The following is a 22,255-nucleotide window of genomic DNA, read 5'->3' as shown; positions in this document are numbered from 1 at the left end:
AAAATCAGAGAGCAACAAGGTATAAAAATTAATATGAAAGAATCTTTTACAATATATAGTTGTCAAGGTAATACACAAACCCATGTCTAGTACAAGAGAAGCCTCAACCCGCCTACTTTGGACGGCCACAAAGCCATAATAAACTCAAACCAATACATAAGTGGAGGGAGACAATTACATACAATAAGCCTCTAGCATATAACTTTAAGGGTGAAACATGACTTAACCCAACGAATGAAAATTTGAATTGCCCACAAGGTTAGTAGTCAACCAACCAATACTTTAAGGGTGAAAAGAAAAGGTGTTTTCCTTAAAATAACTTGAGTAACAAGACAATAAAGGCTGCCGTTAGCAAGCTCAATGGTGATGAGTAAGCCACAGCATTAGATGCATTTACATCTTTTGATACAGATGGTGGCTGTGCAGGGCACTCCAAACCAAGCTTCCCTTCTTTGCACTCGCTGGCGAAAAGACCAGGTGGGTATCTGCCGTAGAGGTTAATGTAGCTGAACATGGTTGAAGCGCAATCGTTTGTCAAGTCATTCAACACATCCGAATATGGACAGGCGAAGTCCTTGAATGCTGCACAACACTGCTTGGCAGGGTAATGCGGTCCTTTGCATTGGCTGGTGATGATAGTGTAGTTCAAAAACTCAAAGTTCACAGGGCAACCTGCATATAACATGACATATAATCTCTTTAGAGGACACTAATGGAGTCGAGAACTATTGTCATTATTCTAAACAGCAGAGATGGCACCTCAACTTTGCTTCATTTCAAAGTCAAGAAAAGGAAAAGAAAAATCAACAGGCCCTTCATTTATGTATAAAATCTGGTTCATTTCAAAGACAGATGGAGGCTTTCACCCCAGAGGGGCAGCTCAAATAATTAGGCATGTGGTTTGCTCCCACAATGTCAAAGGTTGGAGCCCTACTGGGTACCTACATAGAAATTGCTATAGTTCTTTGTATCTAGGGTTACATGAGGGAGCTAGTTTGAAAGAAAAAAAATGGAAGCTTCCTTGCTCTTCTTCTTGCATTCATTTGAGCTAAAGAGGTTGATATGATACAGATCACAATCAAGAAGAATACTCAGTATCATGGAAATTGTTTTTGTTGCAGCAAACAAAGATGAGCAACACATTTATGTTATGCTAGCAAAAGAATGAGACTTTAAACACCATCAATGGCTTGGCTTGGAAAAACTTGATAGTTCCAATATAGCATGGTGATTCTTAAAGGTATATATGTATATACACTTTGCTTTATTACAATCTGTTCAGCCAAGATGATCCTATTGAAAAGGAACATGGTCAAATAAGCTTAAAATTATCACCTATGGAGAAGATAATTTAATCTAAAAGGCTTCTCTTTTCAAAGAAAATTTGATATGGGTGAAGTGTCACACAAAAGAAAGATTATTGAAATGGGCAAATCTTAAATGTAGAAATGAATGAGGTCTGAAACAGGAGACAGCCACACATATATAAATGCATTCATCAAAGCCTCTCTCCAACCAAACAAAAGAAGAAAATTTGTAAAGAAACATACCTTTCTTAGCTTGAAGGAGATTGCGACCAGAAGAAACATGAAAGTCAAAGATGGAATCTGCATAAAAAAAGAAAGACAAAATTCATTCAGAATCCAACCTCCAAAATGCGTTTATGTAAGAAAAGGATCAAAGTAAGAAAAGAACCTGAGATGTGAGTAGAAGATGAAGCAGAAGCAAGAAGACCCATCAATAAAAATGAAAAGATAAGCGCAGAGCTCCGATCCAGCTTCATGGTTTCTGGGTTCACCTTCTACTTCTTAGATTTTTATGAGAAAAAATAACTAAATAAATGAAAAAGCTTGAATCTTTCTTTGAGAACTAAGATCTACAAACGTTATGAATGAGAAACATACAAAATAAGTAAATAAAAATTATTAAAAAAAAAGGGAAGAGAAGAGAAGAGCTGAGCAGTAGTAGCAAATGAGGTTGGGTAGAAAGATGGTTTACAGTAGAGTACAGCAAAGCAAAGCAAAGAAAACGCGATAACTGAGATTTCTAGCACTGAAACCAAACCGCGTTTATATCTATTATAATTTATACGTGATTTGTCTCAAATTGCCTTTTAAAAAAAAAAACTTAGAATAATATAAACAATGTCATGACCCAACAAAAATATATATACTTTTTTTTACCAAGTCTAAATTTTTGGCTTTCTAATGATATAAATGTGATAAAAACTAGGGCTAGTATAAAATCTGAAAAACCGAAAAAATTGTGTAAACCGACTTACTGAACACCGAAAAAACCAAAACCGTTTAAACCGAAAACCGAAAAAACCGTCGACGGTGCAAACCGCCACTGTTCGGTCGGTTTTGAAATTTTGGGTGAACCGATCAATAAAACTGAAACCGACCGAACATAATAAAATAATAATATAATATTATATAATTATTAATTATTAAAATTTTTAAAATTTGTACTTTTAATTATGTTTCAAACTTAAAAATTTGTAAATGTAATTATGTTCTATATATTTATATTTTAAAAATGCACAAAAATGAATTCCAACAATCCAAAATTTTTAATTTTTTTAACTAAAACTTTCAAAAAAAAAAAAACAATAATCAATTCGGTTTGGTTGGTTTAACCGACCAAATCGCGGTCCAAAACGGTCGGTTTTTTTTTAAACTGGTTTGGTTCGGTCAGTTTTTGGATTGCACCAATCCGGACAGAAAACCGAATTCTGGATTTTTTGTTGTAAAAAAACCGTCCAAACCGACCGATGCTCACACCTAATAAAACCCATTCTTTCCTTTTTCCCCAATTGTATTTTTAGATTTAATAACCCCATATTGTCCCAAGTTATTATTTTTTATTATTAATAATAAAATTAAGGGTTTATATTTTTTTGGATGTGTTTTGTCCAATTACATGTTTAGACCATGTGTTTTGACAAATTACTTTTTGAACCTTATGTTTTGTAAAATAGTTAAAATAGAACCCTAAACTCAATTTTGATGAAGAAAAAATTAAATATAACAACACAGTTTTTAAGTAAAATGATTTTATTTTTGTTCTAGATTATTAGTTTGGTAAATTATTCGTAATTTTAGTTGAGAAAACATTGACCAAAATCGAGTTTAGGTTTTATTTTAACTATTTTACAAAATATAAGGTCTAAAAAGTAATTTATCAAAATACAATGTTCAAACAAATAATAAGACAAAATACAAAGTGAAAAATATATAAACCCTCGAATTAACAATGACCCAACAAAAAAAAAGTATTTTTTTACCAAGTCTATTGCATTAAATTAGGAACTATACTGTCTTCAGAAAAAAAAAAAAAAAGAAGGTGCCATATTGATATAAATGGCTGCGACAAAAACATGTGATGTTTTTCTCCCAAATTGCACTTTTTTTTATCTAATAATAATATTAACAATGACCCAACACTTCAAAGTGGGTAGTGCATTAAATTAGTTGGCGTAGCAGTTACTACACTATCTATTGATACAAATATGACAAAAACCCATACTTATTTTCTTCCAAATTGTCTTTTTTAGATTTTAATAATCTGAAATTGCTTTCTTACAATAATAATATTAAGTTAACAATGACCCAACAAGAAAAAGTCTATTTTTTTACCAAGTCTGAGTTATTATTTGTTGTGGCTAGTGCATTAAAATAGGTATTATGATATTAGAGCAACCGCAGTGTAAGCCATCTTTTTTGTTGCCATAAGTACATAAATTGTATTAAAATATTATTAATTTTTTAAAAGTAGAATGGGCAACGTTGCCATCTGCAAGCTACTTCTCTGGCCACAATATATAAAAGTATCACTTCTTAATGCCATGTTGGCATTTTATCTGACATATATGGTAATGCCACTTCTGTGGCTACTACCATTGTAGATGCTCTTATAGTGTAACAAAAACCCATATTTCCCTTTCCCCAAAATGTATGTTAGGGGTGAACATTTGATCCGAAAAACCCGCAACTCGAAAACCCAATTTTTGGGAAAACCCGTCGGATTCGGGTTAAATCCGACCCGAATCCGACAAAAATCGGGTCGGGTTCGGATTTGAAGTTTGTTAAAAACTTGGGTTCGGGTTCAAACACGAAATCCAAAAAAAAAATGGTATTTTTGAAAAAAAAAAGTGTAAAAAAATGATATTTTTGCAAAATTTGACTTTTCAGCCCAAAAACACAAATGACCCAGCACAACCTGAATCAAACCCAAACCCAAACCCGAAAAACCCAAAAATTTCGGATCGGTTTCGGTACCATTTTTCTCAACCCGAAACCTGTAAAATCCGAATCAGATGAACCCAACCCATGTGCACCCCTTAGTATGCTGAAGTTCTTAATAACACTATTTTTTGAATTAATAACATAACATTCAGTGGTAGATTTAGTTTTAGTTTTGGGTTTGGAGAGCACGTTCTAAGAAAAAACAAAATAAAGGCTGATGTATTTGACATCATATTCCAGCCAAATATGGCTGTCACCACCCAAACCAGGTCCACATAAAGTTCTTTAGTATAGTTATTATTTGGTGGTGGTTCGCACCAAAATAAACAACATCCTATTCCTGTTCCTAATTTCCTATACTACACCTTAGTTAGTTTTGACAACATTGCCAAGTAATGATAATGATAATAATATAGTATGGTTGCTTATAAAGGTTTATACTTTTTGAACTCTGTGTTTTGTCTCATTACCTGTTTAGACTCTGTGTGTTGACAAATTACTTTTTGAACCCTATGTTTTGTAAAATAGTTAAAATATAACTCTAAACTCAAAAAAAAAATTGAATATAACAACACAGTTTTTAAGCAGAATGATTTTATTTTTGTTCTGAATTGTTAGTTTAGTAAATTATTTGTAATTTTAGTTGAGAAAACATTGACCAACATAGGGTCAAAAAAATAATTTGTCAAAACACAGAATCCAAACAAGTAATAAGACAAACCACAGGGTCCAAAAAAATATAATCTTACTTATAAATATGAAATACTTTGAAGAAAAACACAAGGAAAGGAAGAGAGGCTTTCAATTCAACTGTTGGATTTGCTTGCTGTACATTACAATTACATATAGCCAAGAGACAACACAAAGAAGCTCAAGTGAAACATCAACATGCCGCAATTCTTTCATCTCTCTCTGTCTCTCTAAAAAAAAATTAATTATTTTTAATATTATTATCTATTTATATTTAGTGTCTTCTCTTTCCTCCCCCATCTATCCCATTAGCAATTTAGAAATCTAACAATTGTGAGTGCCATCATCACTGTACCATTCCACTCACTCATTTCAACCCCAAATCTCTTTTTCTAAGCTTTCATTCAACAAAACAATCTTCTTTGCTGCATTAAGAAAAAGATCCCTCTTCCAGTGTCAGACAGACTTGGCTCATCAAATAGAAAAATGCATATGCTTATGAAGTTAAATAACAAGTGACTTACTCGACAACTTGACTCTTGTAGATTGTCCAGAAATTCAGCAATCTCAATTTGCCTCACCACCGTAGCATGGACCAGCTGTGATGTGGTGATACCAATGAAAACAGATAACTGTTAGCCAAATCAAGGGTTGCATAATCAGATATATCACCGTTCGGTCGAATAAAACATACCCTCTTTGTCTTCTCGAGGTCAATCTCGACGTTTTTAATCCTGTCCATAGATTCCATGAGAATCTTTTCCTTCTCCAAAGGAATTGCAGGAGGCTTGTTACTGAGTTCGGTGAATACTTTTTCTAGTCTCTGAAGACGCTCCATGCACGGAAGGACACGATCTTCTTCATTTAATGTTTCAGCTTCAACAGCTTCTGAATGGATACTTGTGTTGTTTTCAACCAAGTTAGAGGGGTGAATGTTGTTCTGTCTTCTCCAATATTCAAACCGTTCACTGCGGAAAATTGTGAATAGTCTGAACAAGAAAGACATCAGCACTCTAGCCCCGCGATGGAATTCCCTTTTGTCTAATTTTTCCTTGATGTTATTGAACCAATGGATAATTGAACTACCTGAAGATTGATGAAAATTAGACACTAATTTCATAACATAAATGCAAGTAAAAGTTACGGTTCTGAAGCTCCGATTAAACACTAATAGTGGACATATCCAAGAAGTGTGGTAGCTGGTAGCCACAATAACATTTTAATGGCAGGGAACAGTTACCTGCCGAAGGTAGTGCCTCGTAATAAATATTCCTAATATTATTGCAATTGTTATTTAGTGATTGATCCTGGACACGTCCTGCCTCTTCATCATTTCCATTAGTTTTCTCATCTGAAGGAAAATGATCGTCACAGCTAAAGTATACATTTGAATCTGATGCCCTGACCTGCACGAAACAGAAGTTAAATCTTAAAATGGGTTAATACAAAAGCTAGGCGAAGAACATACACACAACCATAAGCCTATCTATATGATCTGAAAGACCCACTTCTTCATGTACTGGTGCCAAACATGGAATTGCAGAACTCCTTCGCCTCAATGGAGAACATGGATCGTCAATATCTGACCCTGATTCTGCATTTGAAGTATCACTACTCCTTCCCTGCTTCATAGAATAAATCGTACGAGTTATATGTATATGCGAATAACAAACTAACATTATGTAAATAGCAAAAATGGAACTTACCTTCATTGGGCGTATCTGTACATAAGAGTCAAATTTCAGTTGATCATGTGACACTCTGGTGATTTGCCGCACAAAAGTTGCCTCAGCATCATGTACGAGCTACAAATGAGAGACCTAGGTTAATCTCAGATATTAGTTCCACAAAAGTTTTAAGCTTAGCAGATTTTTTCCTGCTTAAGTTATAGAGTTCATACCTTCATAATGTCAGGATCATTCCACGGTCCTTTATTGGACCTAAGACAACCTCCCTCAGTAGAACATGTACATGATCCACCCAGGAAGTCAGGCAATTCACTGAGGAAAGTATGGAAGTAGATTAAATGGTCAGTACAATCAAACCAATCAACATTACACAGAATAAATTAGACACATACCTTGAGTCAATGACTTCAAAAAGTTTGCACAAGGATTTGGGTTCCAGAACCTGCCAAAATAAAATGGGCTTTTAACACAGCAGTACTCAAAGTAACTATCAAAATGAAAAGAAAAAAAAACACACTCAAAAGGTTGCAGAGGACAAGAAACTGGAGCATAAAAGAGATTGTTAACCTGTATCTTTCCAATCGTCTTAGCATCGAGAAATTTCTGTGCAGCAGGCCAAAGCATTTTCTTAAAGCCAGGACCAGCATTGACAATGTACATTCGATGTAGTGTCTGAAATCATTACATAAATAATTATACACTGATTTAGCAGCAGAAATAAAATATTACCGAAACGGGTCAGATACCTCAGGATAATAGCTATTGTCTATCTTTGTCATGGCAGCCAGAAGATTTGCAGCAGTTCGAGTGAAGTTCTTTACTCCCTGGATTTCAAGGAAAATCAATTGCCAGTTATGCACATATACAATTTTTTTTACTAGACCTACTTACTACCAAACCATAAACTGAATATAACACAAAGGGTCACAGAAAATTGCTAAATTACAAACCTTTAAGGTAATTTGAACTATATTCAACTAATAAAAACATACACGATGAAAGGCCACTTACTAAGCCATTCACATCCAATATTGTGGTGGTTGAACAGATTTGTCTCTTGGCTGCGATTGAACAAGCAGGGAATTTCTCCTGTATTGCTTTCTCGAACTCTTGGACATGGTACTTTAAGTATCGTTCGATTGTGGTTATACGCATGAGTTTACTAGGATGAGCTTTACCCAACCTTTCAATGTACACTGGTCTGCCTTCTTTATCAACCCCATGGTACCCTTGAGGATAATACTGCAACACTTCTTCAAGCTCTTCAAATTCAAAATCCTTTGTATTGATCAATACCAAAAATGCTGTCAGAAATAATGTTCATGTCTAACTGCTATTCACTAAGCTTTCATGAGAAAACAAGCATAATATAAATGCTTCTAAAGTGGCAAAATCACAGAAATATCTTCAATCCGAAATCCGTTTATCACCAAGCAAAGAATAGTGTGGTTAAAATAAATACATATAGCCTTTTCAGCTACACTGATACTCTCAAGCATGCATTAACAGAGCGGTAAATGTGACATCTTACCTCCAAAATAGTGTCTGTTCCATACTCTTTTCTCCAGTTAAGCATTTCTTCCCACATTTGGATAGTCTTTTCAATGTTAAAATCCCGAGCTTTCAAAAATCTGCTAAGTAAGAGGTGAGCATGAGCAATCACAACAGCAAATAGACAATAAATTGAGAAAAAAGAAACAAGAAATTGTCGGAGTGTAGTGTGAAAATTTGACTACCAACCTCAACAAAGTATAGTAGTCATCGTGCCTAGGCGGTAACAAATCCCTGTCAACGAGTCTTCGGCGAAAATCTTGTACAGCACTTTCCTCTTTTTCATCTCGTACATCTTCTATTGACACTGAGGGAACCCTGTAGTCAATTTTTCTTTTCCCTCTTTTTTTAAGTGAATGAGTGAATTTATTAGAAGCATTTATCGCTTTCTTCTTGAGGTTACCGATTTTCGAACGCCTCCTCTCATCTTCAGAATTTTCAAAATCTGATCTTCTATCTCTAATTTCTTCATGAGTACTCATTCCTTCTAGGCCTTCAAGAACAAAATAAAGTAGGAGTAAAATATCATATGTATAAGGATCAATTTTTCGTATACTTCTTCTTCTTCTGAATAAAAATACTCCTTAGCTAGTACATTACTTTCAAAATTATATTTAGCATACAATGATAAGCTAGCTTCCAATAAACCAAGCACCAAAGGCTTTCAATTAAGTAAGCATACCTGGCATTGAATACATCTTGAAAAGACAAGTCTTTGAACCAGTTGACTAGTCTTCCAAGGGAAAAAACAAATTGACAGAAGAAGATTCTTTCACGTACATGTCTCCATATGCTGTCAAAGAACAGAACAAGCATAGAAGCGGACCACAAGATTAAGACCCCAAACTAAGACACGAGTACTGAAAAATATTAAAATGCATATTCATAGTATTTGAAATGGTAGTCTATAGAAGGATGAGGATGATCTATTGAGCTGTTGACTAAAATTTCAGTGAGCTACTCCCAACTGTATGCAAGTTCCAAGTCCCAACCCCAAAGAGAAAAGAGTAAAATTAATCAAACAATAATATAAAAATCCCATTTTTCTATGCTATTGAATGAAGTGAGAGAGCTGGAATCAGATAGAGGAGTAAGTTTCTCATAATTTGATAGCTGTACCACTCAGAAGATGGAGACTTTTTCAAGGGTGAATATACATAACACACACATATAAACTTAATGATTAGAAAAACAAAAAACAAAAATGGATCTGGTGAAGCTAAAATCTCAAAATCTAAAGAAGCACATTTTTCTCCTTACCCAAAAACAATGGTACTCCACAATCCAAATTGCCACCTTTTGTCGGTTTCTCTAATCTGGGTATTTTCCTCTTCTCCAAAATGATATATTAAAAACAGAGTAATTCGACTAAATGGGTTGGAGGCAGCCAATTGAGCTGAAAAGAACCAAAGACCCATAAACGAAAAACAAAAACAAAAAATGCGAACATTAAAGAGACAAAAAAGAAGAGAGAACGAAAGCGTTAGAAGAAGAAGAGTAAATTCAATAAATGATTATTGAATTCGTATTGGTAACGTTACGATATGTAAAAATGCATTTAAGCCAAAAAAAAACAATGGAGTAAAAGCAGTGGTCCGATCTCGCATTCAATAATTGAAAAAAAAAACGTAAAGCAGAAAGCTTTGGGAGATGAACGAATATGAAAATACCTTCGGGGATAGAGAAGCGAAACCCTAGAGGGAGAAGTTGATCGGAAAAAGCACCATGGATTGGAGATGAGAATCAAAATGGAGTCTGGACGAATTACCTCGAAGAAAGCAAAGCAGCAGCTCCTCTGAGACGACGAAGATCTGCTTTTGGTGTGTATCGTATTATATAATATGCCTTTTGTTGTATCTATCTATGCATATATACACCTATAGATACAATGTATATATATATAAATATATTGGTGTGTGCCTCAGTGGCTCTGCTTTTTTTTTTTTTTTTTCTTCTTCACTTTCTCTCTCTATATATGTTAATATATAATATATAAAAAAATAAAAATAAATAATAATAAATAGTTTTGGTAATTTATTTAGATATTTATTATGAATGAAGGTTCGAGTGTCTCAATCTTTTAATTATTTTTATTTTATATAAAATGAGAATTTTCATAGATAGTCATAGGTGTCATCATATGAAATCTCTTATACATATATATATATAAAATTAGTATTAATATTAAAATTAATATATATAGAGTAAGATTTAGATAAAAAAAATTTAATTTTTGTCGTGGCAGTGTATATTGTTGTCATTTAAGACATTCTGTAAATTTTTAAAAAATTTCAAATAGTTTACGGTGCCGAAAACAGGGTTCAAACAGTTGAATTTTACACGCGCATACAAAAAATAGATATGAGTACAACAACCTTGTTTTCAATACCGTAAACTATTCGAAATTTTTAAAAAATATGCAGAATATCTTAAATGACAACAATATATACTAAATGTCCAAATCGTGTCTTGGCTGCACCGAAGTCTCCCCCTGTATATATAACCTATATATATATAATGTAGCTTGTAAGTTGGAAATTTGTACGGACAAATAGGGAGAATTGACTATTAATAATATGTGTGTATTTATATAAAATAAAATATATATATATATAAAAATAATATTTGAAAGAATGAGTCTAGTCTTAATCTGATATTATGGTTAGATTAAGAAGGTTACAACAACTATTAATTAGCTAATTCCAAATAGCAAAAATAGTTAGGTGTGTGATTATGAATAAATATCAGATTTGTAATTAATTAACATTATAATTATATAATATTATTATTTACTAATATATTATGAGTATTATGTTGACTCATTCACATTATTATTATTATTATATGGAATTGTTTGTAACCAAATACAAATCATAGTTACTACTAAGTAGTACTACCTACACCTCTTATATATATGTATATATATATCATATATATAGATATAGTTATATAAATGACAATGATATGTGGATGTGGATGGTTCATGTATATATATAGGGATATAGTGACCCAAAATTTAATGCCACACCATATAACTCATAATTACACTCTATGTATATATATATATACACTATATATTATATTCACTAGTCTCTCATTCTACTATATTACTAATTATATATTATGACTAATTAATCAAAATAGTTTTGTTTTTTAGTATTACTAGTTGTATTTATTTATATAATTCTTTACAAAATAGTCTTTAGATAAATAAGATACCGAGTAAATTTGATACTCATCTAAAATAAAAATACTATATTACAAAATAATATTAAAAATATATATGATTTTGCCAAAAAAAAAGTCACATAATATATATATATATTTATAATATGTCAAAGATTAATATGAGTTAGATATCACAAGGATTTTGTGGTTTGGCAATGAGCATCCAACCACTTATTATTAATGTAACACATACATTTATTTAATACATATTCTCCACCACATTACATACAACTACTCTCTCTCCATATATATATTCACACATTTACTGTTTTTATTATTTATTACCCAATTTATCAACTTACAAAAATAAACAAAAAAAGATTATATTATAGGAAAGGAAGGATAAGGAGGAAATTTGGCTGAATAAGAATAATGTGTGTGGTAGGAGATCAATTTTGAAACCTAAAAGAAAGAAATAAAAGTGTATATATATATATATTTATAGAAAAATAGATATGTGATGTGAATTAATGATACCCCCAAGTAAGTCATTATTTTAATCACATCAATTAACTATATTTATGTCATAAATGAACTTTAGTATTTACTTACTATATAACCATTGGATATATATCAAATCAAACCCAATTGATATATATATATATATTTTTAAATTTTATGAAGATAAAAAGAAAAAAAATATATAAGATAAAGTGTAGAAGAAGTAGAGGCCAATATAACATGTATAGTTATCTAATATTCCAAAATGGGACAATAAGAATTTTGGCTAGACAGCTGTATTTATTGTGTGGTCACTGTTCTATTAATTTTTACTTTTGTATTTATGTGATTTAATTAATTAATAATTAATTAATGTGGTTGTGAATTGTGATGAAGTAGAAGTTTATATATATATATATATATATATATTTGAATGTGTACGTAACTAAATATGTGTAAGTGAGCGTAAGAATCAAGTTTTAATATTTTTGCATGGGAGTTGAGTATAGATAAAAGGTCAACTCAACTCTATATATATAAAACATATAATAGTACCAATAATTTATTCAAACCACCCCATACTTTTCTTTTATTGTATTTTTAGTTATTTTATCATAATAACTTCTGAGTTTAAAAAATTGGGTCAGATTTTACCCTCTAGTTGGCTCAGTCACAATCAATTATTTAATTAGTAATTTATATATATATTTTGGGTAATTCTTTGATAGGTGTCTCAAAAAGAGCCATACCATAGCCTTTTTTGTGTTTCTCAACCTTTGAACAGTTTTCGGCGCGATTTTTTTTTATGACCGTGTATATTGTAGTTATTTAGAGCATCCTGCAAATTTTCAGAAAATTTTGAATAATTTACAGTGCCGAAAACTAAGTTCAAACATGTTATTTTCCACGAGCATAAAAAAATTAGTCACGTATGCAATAATCTGTTTTCGGCACTGTAAATTATTCAGAATTTTCTGAAAATTTGCAGGATGCTCTAAATAACTACAATATACACGGTCATAACAAAAAATCGCGCCAAAAACTGTTCAATGATTGAGAAACACAAAAGAGTCCTACCAAAGAAACCCCCTATATATTTTTGTTTACAATGTCTATAGTCATAATAATACCCCTATTAATCAATCAAATATTAAGTACATAAAATGAAACTCAAAATATATTAAATACAACTTTTTTTTCATTTGGTTGTTATAAGTTGGAAAATATCAAAGAGCTAATACAAATCTCAAAATCTCGACACACAAATGAATATCAGAAAGTTCATTTTTCTTAAATAAGACACTCTGGTAGTGTCACCGAATTCACCACAAACGCAAAAACCCTAAAGCAAACCTAGAACAAAACCCTAATCAGAATCTCCCCGCACAAAGAAGATGAATACTCGGTATATTTTTCATAGATAAAACACTTTGATAGAGTCACCGAATTCACCACAAGGTGAAAACCCAAAGTATGTGGTGAGATAAAAGAAGGGAGGTAGCTCCTAGGTTAGGAAATAAGGTGGCAAGTAGTGCATGCACGAGGAGATAACTTGTATTTACATATGAGTAGTGATATGTGCACCAAAATATTATACCAACTAACGTGACAGTTTCATTGAACTAATCAAATTTATTTTCAAACGAGACTCACTATTTAAAAATCAGTGTCACATCCGTTGGTGTAATATTTTGGTGCATAATAATTTAGTCCAGATATCATTATTCTCTATAAATTTTTGAGTAATGATATAAGCACAAAAAATATACACTCAAACATTACACGCAGTGATGTGGCAGTTTAGCTTAACCAATCACACCCACTGTTTTAAAAAGCAGTGACACACTGTGTGTAATATTTGTGTGCATATAGGTTCACGTATCTTTACTCTAAATTTATATATGAAAATATGAAGAAAAAAAAAAGGAAAGGGTGAGATAATAGGGAAATGGGGAATGAGAAATGGGAAATGGGTTTTGGATTTGGGAGTCTCGAGGAGGAGGAAGAAGTCGGTAAAGAAAGGTCCCTTTCATACAAGACAGAGACGACTTGTCCTTAGACCTGCAGTTACTAGTTACTTTCACATTCCTCCCTCCTCCCTATATAGATGTTCTCCTCTATCTAATATAATAGGTGTATAGTTATATATATATATATATACACACACAGAGGAAGAGAATAGGAGTATTCACTATTGGAGCAGATGATCATTGGTAATTAGTATGGTATGCATTGTAAAAATCAAGCACAAAAAGACAACACAACAGCTTACCTTACAATATGCATATATTATATATATATAGTTATATAGTTATATACACATGCATTAATATCAATACTCAGTACTCAATAATAATACCAAACTAAATTCTCAATTCCTTTTGTGACTTGACTTTAGCTCTGTCCATTTCTCTATGTATTTTTCTTTTCCTACAAACTCAGATGAAGTCAAGTCAGATCAGATCAGAACACAACCAAATTCTCATTCTCATTCTCTTAATTGAAAGAAATTACACAAATCAGACTAAAAGTAAAAGCTACAATTATAGATTACATGCTTAGAGCAGTGGTATTACCAACGACAAATACCCCCGTGATTCCCCTCTGTCTCTCTCTCTGACACAAAAAACTATAAATATATATATATGTATTATATCTATGTTCCCTAGTCCCTACTCTTTGACCCTAAACCATGCATTTTGTGATTTGTGACATTGCTAAAACTAGAATTGGTTGATTATCTATATCATTTTTTAATAAATATTGGGGTCAGGTCAAAATCATGATGATTTCCAACATCTCCCTTGGTTTTATAATAGTATTAGTTAAAAATATTCTATAATCTTTAGTTTACACGCTTCTCTGCCAAAAGTAAAGTTACTTATTTCACATGCTGTAACATTCAAAGTTCAAAAGCTCAAATCAAAACCCACTTTTTCATGATCACTTCTTCTTCTTCTTCTTCCTCTCCAAACAAAAACACTCTAATGTGTCATGCCATTATATAATAACATACCTAATAGTAGCACTACACTAGTGTCACTACACCTACATCTACATCTACATCTATATGCTCATTTTATCATTAACAAAACAAAAGTGTAACAAATAAAATAACAAGACCAAAAGTAAGCAAATTGCACATAGGAGGGCTTGGCTTGGATTGGCTGATGGTATTGTCACTATCAATATACAGTCACAACCACAGTGCCTTGGCTTCTTCTTATATATATATATAAAACTATGCTTCTTTCAACTAGTGAAATGGGCCTTAGCCCAGGCAGGCCCAAACTGTCTAATGAATCAGATACTTATATGCTAGCATGATCACTCACTCGGCAAACTAACCTAAGAACACAAGAAAGTTCAATAATGAATTGATGAAATTTAATAGTAATACTACTATTATGAATCAACTATTCAAAAAAATAATGTGAACAAGGGGGTGCTGTTGTGTGTCAAGACTCAAGAGAATGACACACAAAGCATAATAACAGACCAAAAAAGTTACTTATAGGTCTAGGATTCCAGTAACTATCAGCAGAATAAACCATAACCCTCACAACCCCCCATTGCATATTTCTGAGTCCAGGATCGAGCAGTAGATTCATACTTAGCTCTGTCCGACTTGTACATGTGAGCGGTCTCCGGCACCAGAGGATCGTCTGGGTTTGGATCCGTCAGCAGCGAGCAAATCGACAGAAGGACCTGCCACCGAATAAGCATTAGCACCATTAAAACTAAAGAGAAAACTACCAAGAACAAACAATCTATCTTACCTTGGACACGGTAAGAGCAGGGCTCCATTGCACTTTCCGAATGTCAAGACATATACTGCTCTCTCTCTCTCTCTCTCTGATTGTCTTGGATTCTATTTACTATAAGGAAGGAGCCTCCAAGCTGGGAAATATCAACCATCTGGTGTGCAATATAAATTTCCAAATATTCTTTCTTGTCAAATCTTCTACCTTTCATTAATTTAAGCTTCTGTTTCTGTAAACTGAGATTTTGGATTATGTAAAAAAAAACCTCTTTTTTAATGTTTTTTAAAGACATATAGCAGTAATTAGAATCTAATGAATACAAGGGGGCCACAAAATGTGAGATTTTTGTATGAACAGCAAAAAAAAAAAAAAAAGCTTTGTCATTCAATCAATGATTGGCATGCACTATGCAGAGCTTTGTTTGATATTTTACTTGTGTTATTTCGATTCAAGGCATTAAACTCAAAATTACCATAAGTCAAAGTAATATAGACGACCTCTGAATCTGAACAATAAACATGGTAATAAAGATACAACCTTAGCAAGTAAAACTCAATCTCTAACCCAACATAAAATGGTAACAACCTAAACAAAATTGAGGCTTAGACATTGACTATAAAAAGAAACAAAAAAGAGGGTTAATCTACTTATCAGAAATCCAAAATCTAGCCATAAATTCCTACTGCTTTTCATATAAATTCATAACATTGGGAATCCTTAAAAGAAGAACTATCAAACAATGAACTCATCTGCGTTGTTTTTTACGCTTAGGCTCCGACTCATGGCACACTTCTTCTTGAGTTGGGTCTAAAACTAGAGCTGCACTTTCTCCAACATTTGCCTCTCCCTCAGCATCAGCAGCTCCACGCCTCTTCCGCTTGCGTTCTGATTTTTTGGTCTTGAGGTCCTTATGAAGCTGCTTAAGCTCCTTGAATGACGCCAAGGAGCGTCGAAGATATGCAGCAATAGCTTGGGAAGCGCCGGTGTTAGTAGAGACGAATGTGGAGAGAATTGAAGTAGCTTTTGATAGAGATATTGGCTTTGAAGAGACCACATTCCCTGACACTGTCTTCATATTGACCTAAAAAGAAGCAAACTTTAGAACCCCTTTGCAAAACATAGAACAACCCATATTCTTAATCATCACATCTAATGGCACAAGCAACAAAGGCAACAGTCACAATTTTGAAAATTTACAGCAATATCAAAGTATTCGATGAATCAAACTGAGGTTAAAAGAAAACACTCAGGTTTGTGATAAGAATTATCGAAGTGTTGTGATTCTTTGATTCATCTCCAAATTAAAACATACATTAGCTCATGCCTTTCTCTTCAATTACTTCCATAATTTTTAGTTTTTTTTTTTTGGTTCTTGTTCGAACTGATCATATTTTCTTAAAAAGCTACTTAATCAATCATAAAGGCACAGATTCACAATCTATTTACAGAAAAGCAAAGATTTATTTTGAAACTAATTACCACAAAAATCAGAATCAGATCATATATATCAAAATCAAGCCCAATACAAGGAATGAACACAAATTTATTTTCAAACTAATGAAGATAAAAATGAGAATCGGATGATACGACTACACCTGAGGGGGAATCGTTCGTCCGAGGGCGTCTCCGGCGGTGTCTGTGTGCGAGGGAAAGCGGCGATGTTTGAGTGAGTGAGGCGGCAAACAGATCGTCTACAATAAGCTTCCGTCGAAACTAACCCAAAATGAATTTTGACGATTTTCTCGTAAAACGACACAATTATTTTGAAAAACGACAATGATATCTCGAAGCAACAAAAAATTTAACAAACGACGGTATTTTTAAAAAAACGACAACTTTTATAATGACAAGTGGTCAAGTACCAACCAAATGCTCGATAACAAAATGAGATTTATACTATACTCGAGAGTGGTAGGTGGACACATTCTCGAAAGAATACGGGTACAGTATACTTTTGAAGGGGCAAGTGTTATATTTGATCTTAGAGGTAAATAAAATTAACTGAAAAATAATATCAGCGTTAGGGGTGTGCACGGTGTGGTTTGAGCGGTTTGAACACTTTTTAATACACGTCACAAGTGCAGTGTAGTAGCTAGAACACACCGTGCGGTGTGATTTCGTTGCACCAAACCGACCAAACCAAACCATTTTTTGCGGTGTGGTTAGGGTGGTTTTCCACAGTGTAAGTGTGTTAAAAAATATGTGTGAGATAGAGAGGTGATAGGAAGGAGGCGCAAATGAGATGAGAGATGAATGAGTTGTTATCGTGTATGATGTGTTAGAGAATAATGTTATACCCTAATTTAAGTGGACTGCTAATTTAAGTGGGTTCCTAGTTTTAGATTGGGTTACTAAAAAATAGTATATATGTAAAATTTAATTTTTTTTAACATATTTGTAAGTATACGGTGCGGTGTGGTGCGGTCGGTCGCCGCGGATTGTCGGTTTAGATACTCACCCCTAATCAGAGTAAACTAGGAAAAGAAAATATTACTCAAACTCTCATAACGTGTTTAATTTGTCTAATTGGATAATGAATAAAACTATAGAAGGGCTCAAGAAGATTCTACTACTTCAACACGAAGAGATCTTATGTACAAGGGTTAGATTGAACTTCAGCTCGAAGGGATCCTATGTACATGGGTTAGCTCAAAAATATTAGAATAAATATCAAGATTTAAATGATGTTCACTTTTTAAGGAACTAATTAGATATTTAGTTTTCTTTTGATTTATTTATTTTGAAATAGATAAATTTAGAATATATTTATGCATAATTTAATATTTTAAATTCACATAAGATATCTTGTAACCACTCCTAAAATCGTGAGAAGTTTTTAACTATTAAACTAAGTAAAAATTTTAATTGAACGATTTAAATTACTCTTGTTTTAGTTATAGGGTGTTATGGAAAGGAAATATTCAAACACAAAAAGGCAAAACAAGAGCTTAGAATTTGGATATATGTGCATTAATATGACTACTACTCAATTCTCATTTCACTTTTGTGACTTTTGTTGAGTCCATTTGTGTATGTATTTTTCCTATAAACGCAGATAAAGTCAGAAGACAAATGAAATCAGACTAAAAGCTACAACAACATATACATACATACATACGTTTAGAGAACTGGTATTACCAAAGGAAGGACAAAGAAAAATACCCCAGTGATTCCCCTCTCTGTTTCTCTGACACAAAAAACCATAATACAATATTCAGCTACCCCTACCCCTAAATCTAGAATTGGTGGAAGTACTAGATCTAGAATTGGTCGATTATCATTTTTTAATAATTATTAGGTTCAAGTCAAATTCATGATTTCCAACATCTCCCATGGTTTTGTAATACTGCTCTATTATACAAAACATTGGTAGTTATCCCCTACATGCCAAAAAAGGTAGAAATTCCAAACAATGTACAAGCGTGATTGTTTTGATTGTTTTTTAGTGCGCGGAAAAAGTAAATGTAAAGACATTATTTTTAGCACTATAAATTATTTAGAATTTTTTGAAAATTTATAAAATACTCTAAAAAGTGTACACGATCAAAAAAAAAAAAAATTACCGTAAATACTTTCCGATGCAAAAACACACTGGTGTGTGCCCCTTTTTGGGTGCACCGGAGAATCCTCCTAAAACATAATATTATTAGTTAGGTATTCTAAAATCTTTACACATCCATGTCTATTCTATACAACCATAACACACTTGGCTCACTTTACTTGTCTCTGCCAAAAGTAAAGTCTACTTATTTCACATGTTATAATATTCAAAGTTATGTTCAAAGCTCATATCATATCAAACCCACTTTTTTCATGATCACCATCTTCTTCTTCTTGTCCAAACCAAAACACACTTTAATGTCTAATGTGCCATGCCATCGATAATAACATGCTTATATTATTTATCATTAACAAAACAAAAGTGATTATAAATAAACTAACAAGACCCAAAGTAAGTTGCATTTTTGCATATGGGATAGGAGACTACTAGTGGTATTGTCACTTTCAACTAGTGAAATGGGCCTCAGCAGCCCAGGCAGGCCCAAACTGTCCCAATGAATCAGATACTTCTATGATGGCATGATCACTCGGAAAACCAATACCAATAGTAGGAATGAAACATACCCAAATAATTAAAAAAAAAAAAAATCAATAATGAATTGATAAAATTCAACAGCAATGCTACTATTATCAACTATTCAAAATAATAATGTCAAGAATGGCTGGTGTGGTGTGTCAAGACTCAAGAGAGTGACACACAAAGCATAGTAACAGACCAAGAAAGTTACTCAAACAAACCTCTATTTATTTACTACTACTATTAATTCTACCAAAACAGGTCTAGGACACCAGTAACCATTGGCAGAATAAACCATAACCCTCTCAACCCCCCATTGCATATTTCTGAGTCCAGGATCGAGCAGTAGATTCATACTTAGCTCTGTCCGACTTGTACATGTGAGCGACCTCCGGTACCAGAGGATCGTCTGGGTTTGGATCAGTCAGCAGCGAGCATATCGACAGAAGAACCTGCCACCCCCAACATATTCAATTTAACAAGCTTTTCACACCATTGAAACTAAAGAGAAACAAAACCACCAAGAACAAAGAACCTATCTTACTTTGGATACGGTTAGAGCAGGGCTCCACTGCTCTTTCAGAATGTCGAGACATATACTGCCATTGCTATTGATGTTCGGATGGAAAACTTTTGTCTTGAAGGAAACCTGTCCAACCACAACACAGGAGAATAAGCAGTTGTTGAAAGAAAACCACAAACAAGAAAATCTGTGTTGCATAAAACCAGAGAATTTCCAATACAAACTTCGAGTATAACTAATAACCATGCTAATATGCTATCCCATGTAATTGTATACAGTTAAGAAAAAACAAGTTGAATACAAAGTTGTAAATTGTTTTCTTACCATATGAGGATGGAGGATTTGAGTGATTAAAATCACTCCAAGTTTTCCAATGGGATTTAAATATCCCAAAGAATTACTTAGATTGTTGGACTAATCTTTCAATATTCCACTAATTTCATAACAAAATCACTTGACAAAATTGATCAAATCCTACTTTCCAAACATCTCCATAAGTAATTATTCTGGCATAACATTATCAATACTACTACTAGCCATGGATTTCTACAACAGGGTATAAGATAACATGAATATTAATCACTGAGTAGTTGCTATAAATATAAAAACAACAACAATAGTAATAATTACAGAGACAAAATGTGATTGTATGTATACCTTTGGTGGTTTGAATGGATAATCAGGTGGGAAGTGAATAGATACGAGAAAAACACCCCCAGCAAAGGGACTATCAGCAGGGCCCATGATAGTAGCTTGCCAATGAAACATATCATCAGCCACAGGACCTGTTAAAGATTAGCCCTTTAGTTACTACTAGCAATTGCCAATTAGAATATGAATAATTGCATTCTCCTTAATGAATCTCAAGTTAAATGTAGTCAATTGGCTTGGCACAAACAATCCCAAGCAAACAAGACAAAATGAACCCTTGTTCCCAATTAGATACACACACACATAAATGCATGCAAACAACAAATACATAGTTTGTAAAATGTTTCTTCAATCATCACAAGTCAAAAAGTAAAAGAATACCAGCACTGCAAGAAGCAGGAGGGTCTTTCTGGAGGTCCTTCAACTCCTTGTTGATCCTTTTTGAAGCCATCTTAAAAAGACAGAGACTTTCTCTTACCTAACAATTCTAAGCTGCAGAAACACAATAAGAATGTTCTTGTTATGGACCAAAAAGATATTAATTAATCACAAATTTCAAAATTTAAACGAAATAAAGGTATTGTTTTTCCAATAAATTAATAGTAAGAAAAGACCAAAAAGTAGTAATATTTAAATAAAACAACGATCGTATCATCATCATCGTCATCATCATATTCAAGAAAAATATATAAAGTAAAGAACGAATCCCTATATATATATATTTATATAAATATATGATTAAGATGATCATAATATAATAAGATATAAATACGGGAAAAAGATTCTGACACAACCAGGCTGAAGCACTCAAACCAATCAAACGAAGAATCAGATGATCAGATAAATAAGGTTTTTTTTTTATGAGAGAGTGAGAGAGAAACCTGAATTGGAATTGGGTAGGGTTTGAGTGATGAAGAAGAAGAGAAAGAAAAAGAAGCCAAAGCGTTCCAAGGAGATGAAGCCCAGTGATTTTTCTAGATACTTATACATTTATATATATATATACATATATATATATATAGTCTATCTCTCTCTCAGGTGGCGGTGTAACGAAAGCCCACGCAGATGCCAAAGCCTTTTTCTTTTTCTTTTTCTTTTCTTTTCATTTTTCTTAATAGTTAAAGAAAAATAAGATATTTTTACAAGAAAAATATATATTTTTAGGTAGAGTAGAGTATAGACTAAGCTATGTGCTTTTATGGTATTGATTTGGTACGATTTTGTTTTAGGTAAGTAAATTAGTTAAAATTTTAATTTTTTGTTGTGTTTTTGTTCATTGTTTGTTTGGATTCTGTGTTTTGATAAATTACTTTTTAGATTCTGTATTTTCTAAAATAATTCAAATAGACCCCTACACCCGATTTTGATTAAAAAATTTTGAACTAAAACAAAAA

General features: G+C 32.8%; 3 protein-coding genes and 1 long non-coding RNA gene across 5 annotated transcripts; all 4 read right to left on the bottom strand.

Annotated features, from left to right (window-relative positions):
* Positions 1-4: 4 nt before the first annotated feature.
* LOC133783494 (GPI-anchored protein LLG1) lies at positions 5-2,062 on the bottom strand. The gene is made up of 3 exons (XM_062223135.1): positions 1,696-2,062; positions 1,551-1,607; positions 5-672 (listed from the first exon to the last, which is right to left on the bottom strand). Exons 1-3 carry the CDS (start codon positions 1,781-1,783, stop codon positions 311-313), a joined length of 507 nt encoding a protein of 168 aa, XP_062079119.1. The 5' UTR covers positions 1,784-2,062; the 3' UTR covers positions 5-310.
* Positions 2,063-5,031: 2,969 nt separating this feature from the next.
* LOC133783491 (phosphatidylinositol/phosphatidylcholine transfer protein SFH13-like) lies at positions 5,032-10,085 on the bottom strand. 2 transcript variants are annotated; one of them, XM_062223130.1, is made up of 16 exons: positions 9,847-10,085; positions 9,437-9,572; positions 8,859-8,969; positions 8,366-8,669; positions 8,157-8,256; positions 7,637-7,903; positions 7,372-7,449; positions 7,193-7,297; positions 7,018-7,067; positions 6,838-6,937; positions 6,644-6,742; positions 6,446-6,559; positions 6,178-6,343; positions 5,632-6,023; positions 5,462-5,536; positions 5,032-5,362 (listed from the first exon to the last, which is right to left on the bottom strand). In XM_062223130.1, exons 3-16 carry the CDS (start codon positions 8,872-8,874, stop codon positions 5,342-5,344), a joined length of 1,887 nt encoding a protein of 628 aa, XP_062079114.1. In that variant the 5' UTR covers positions 8,875-8,969; positions 9,437-9,572; positions 9,847-10,085; the 3' UTR covers positions 5,032-5,341. The 2 variants fall into 2 exon arrangements, with proteins under 2 accessions (XP_062079114.1, XP_062079115.1); XM_062223131.1 differs by lacking the exon at positions 9,437-9,572.
* Positions 10,086-15,210: 5,125 nt separating this feature from the next.
* LOC133783490 (uncharacterized) lies at positions 15,211-17,468 on the bottom strand. Its single transcript, XR_009870901.1, has 3 exons — positions 17,205-17,468; positions 15,625-16,690; positions 15,211-15,553 (listed from the first exon to the last, which is right to left on the bottom strand). It is a non-coding gene; the product is annotated as an uncharacterized LOC133783490 (long non-coding RNA).
* A 2,301-nt stretch (positions 17,469-19,769) lies between these two features.
* Positions 19,770-21,910, bottom strand: LOC133783489 (ubiquitin-conjugating enzyme E2-17 kDa-like). The gene is made up of 5 exons (XM_062223128.1): positions 21,743-21,910; positions 21,243-21,353; positions 20,868-20,995; positions 20,232-20,336; positions 19,770-20,139 (listed from the first exon to the last, which is right to left on the bottom strand). Exons 2-5 carry the CDS (start codon positions 21,310-21,312, stop codon positions 19,993-19,995), a joined length of 450 nt encoding a protein of 149 aa, XP_062079112.1. The 5' UTR covers positions 21,313-21,353; positions 21,743-21,910; the 3' UTR covers positions 19,770-19,992.
* Between the last annotated feature and the right edge of the window lie 345 nt (positions 21,911-22,255).

This window comes from Humulus lupulus, chromosome 6 (assembly GCF_963169125.1).
Source record: "Humulus lupulus chromosome 6, drHumLupu1.1, whole genome shotgun sequence".
In the NCBI taxonomy this organism is placed as follows: domain Eukaryota; kingdom Viridiplantae; phylum Streptophyta; class Magnoliopsida; order Rosales; family Cannabaceae; genus Humulus; species Humulus lupulus.
This window is presented reverse-complemented; position numbering and strand designations above follow the sequence as displayed.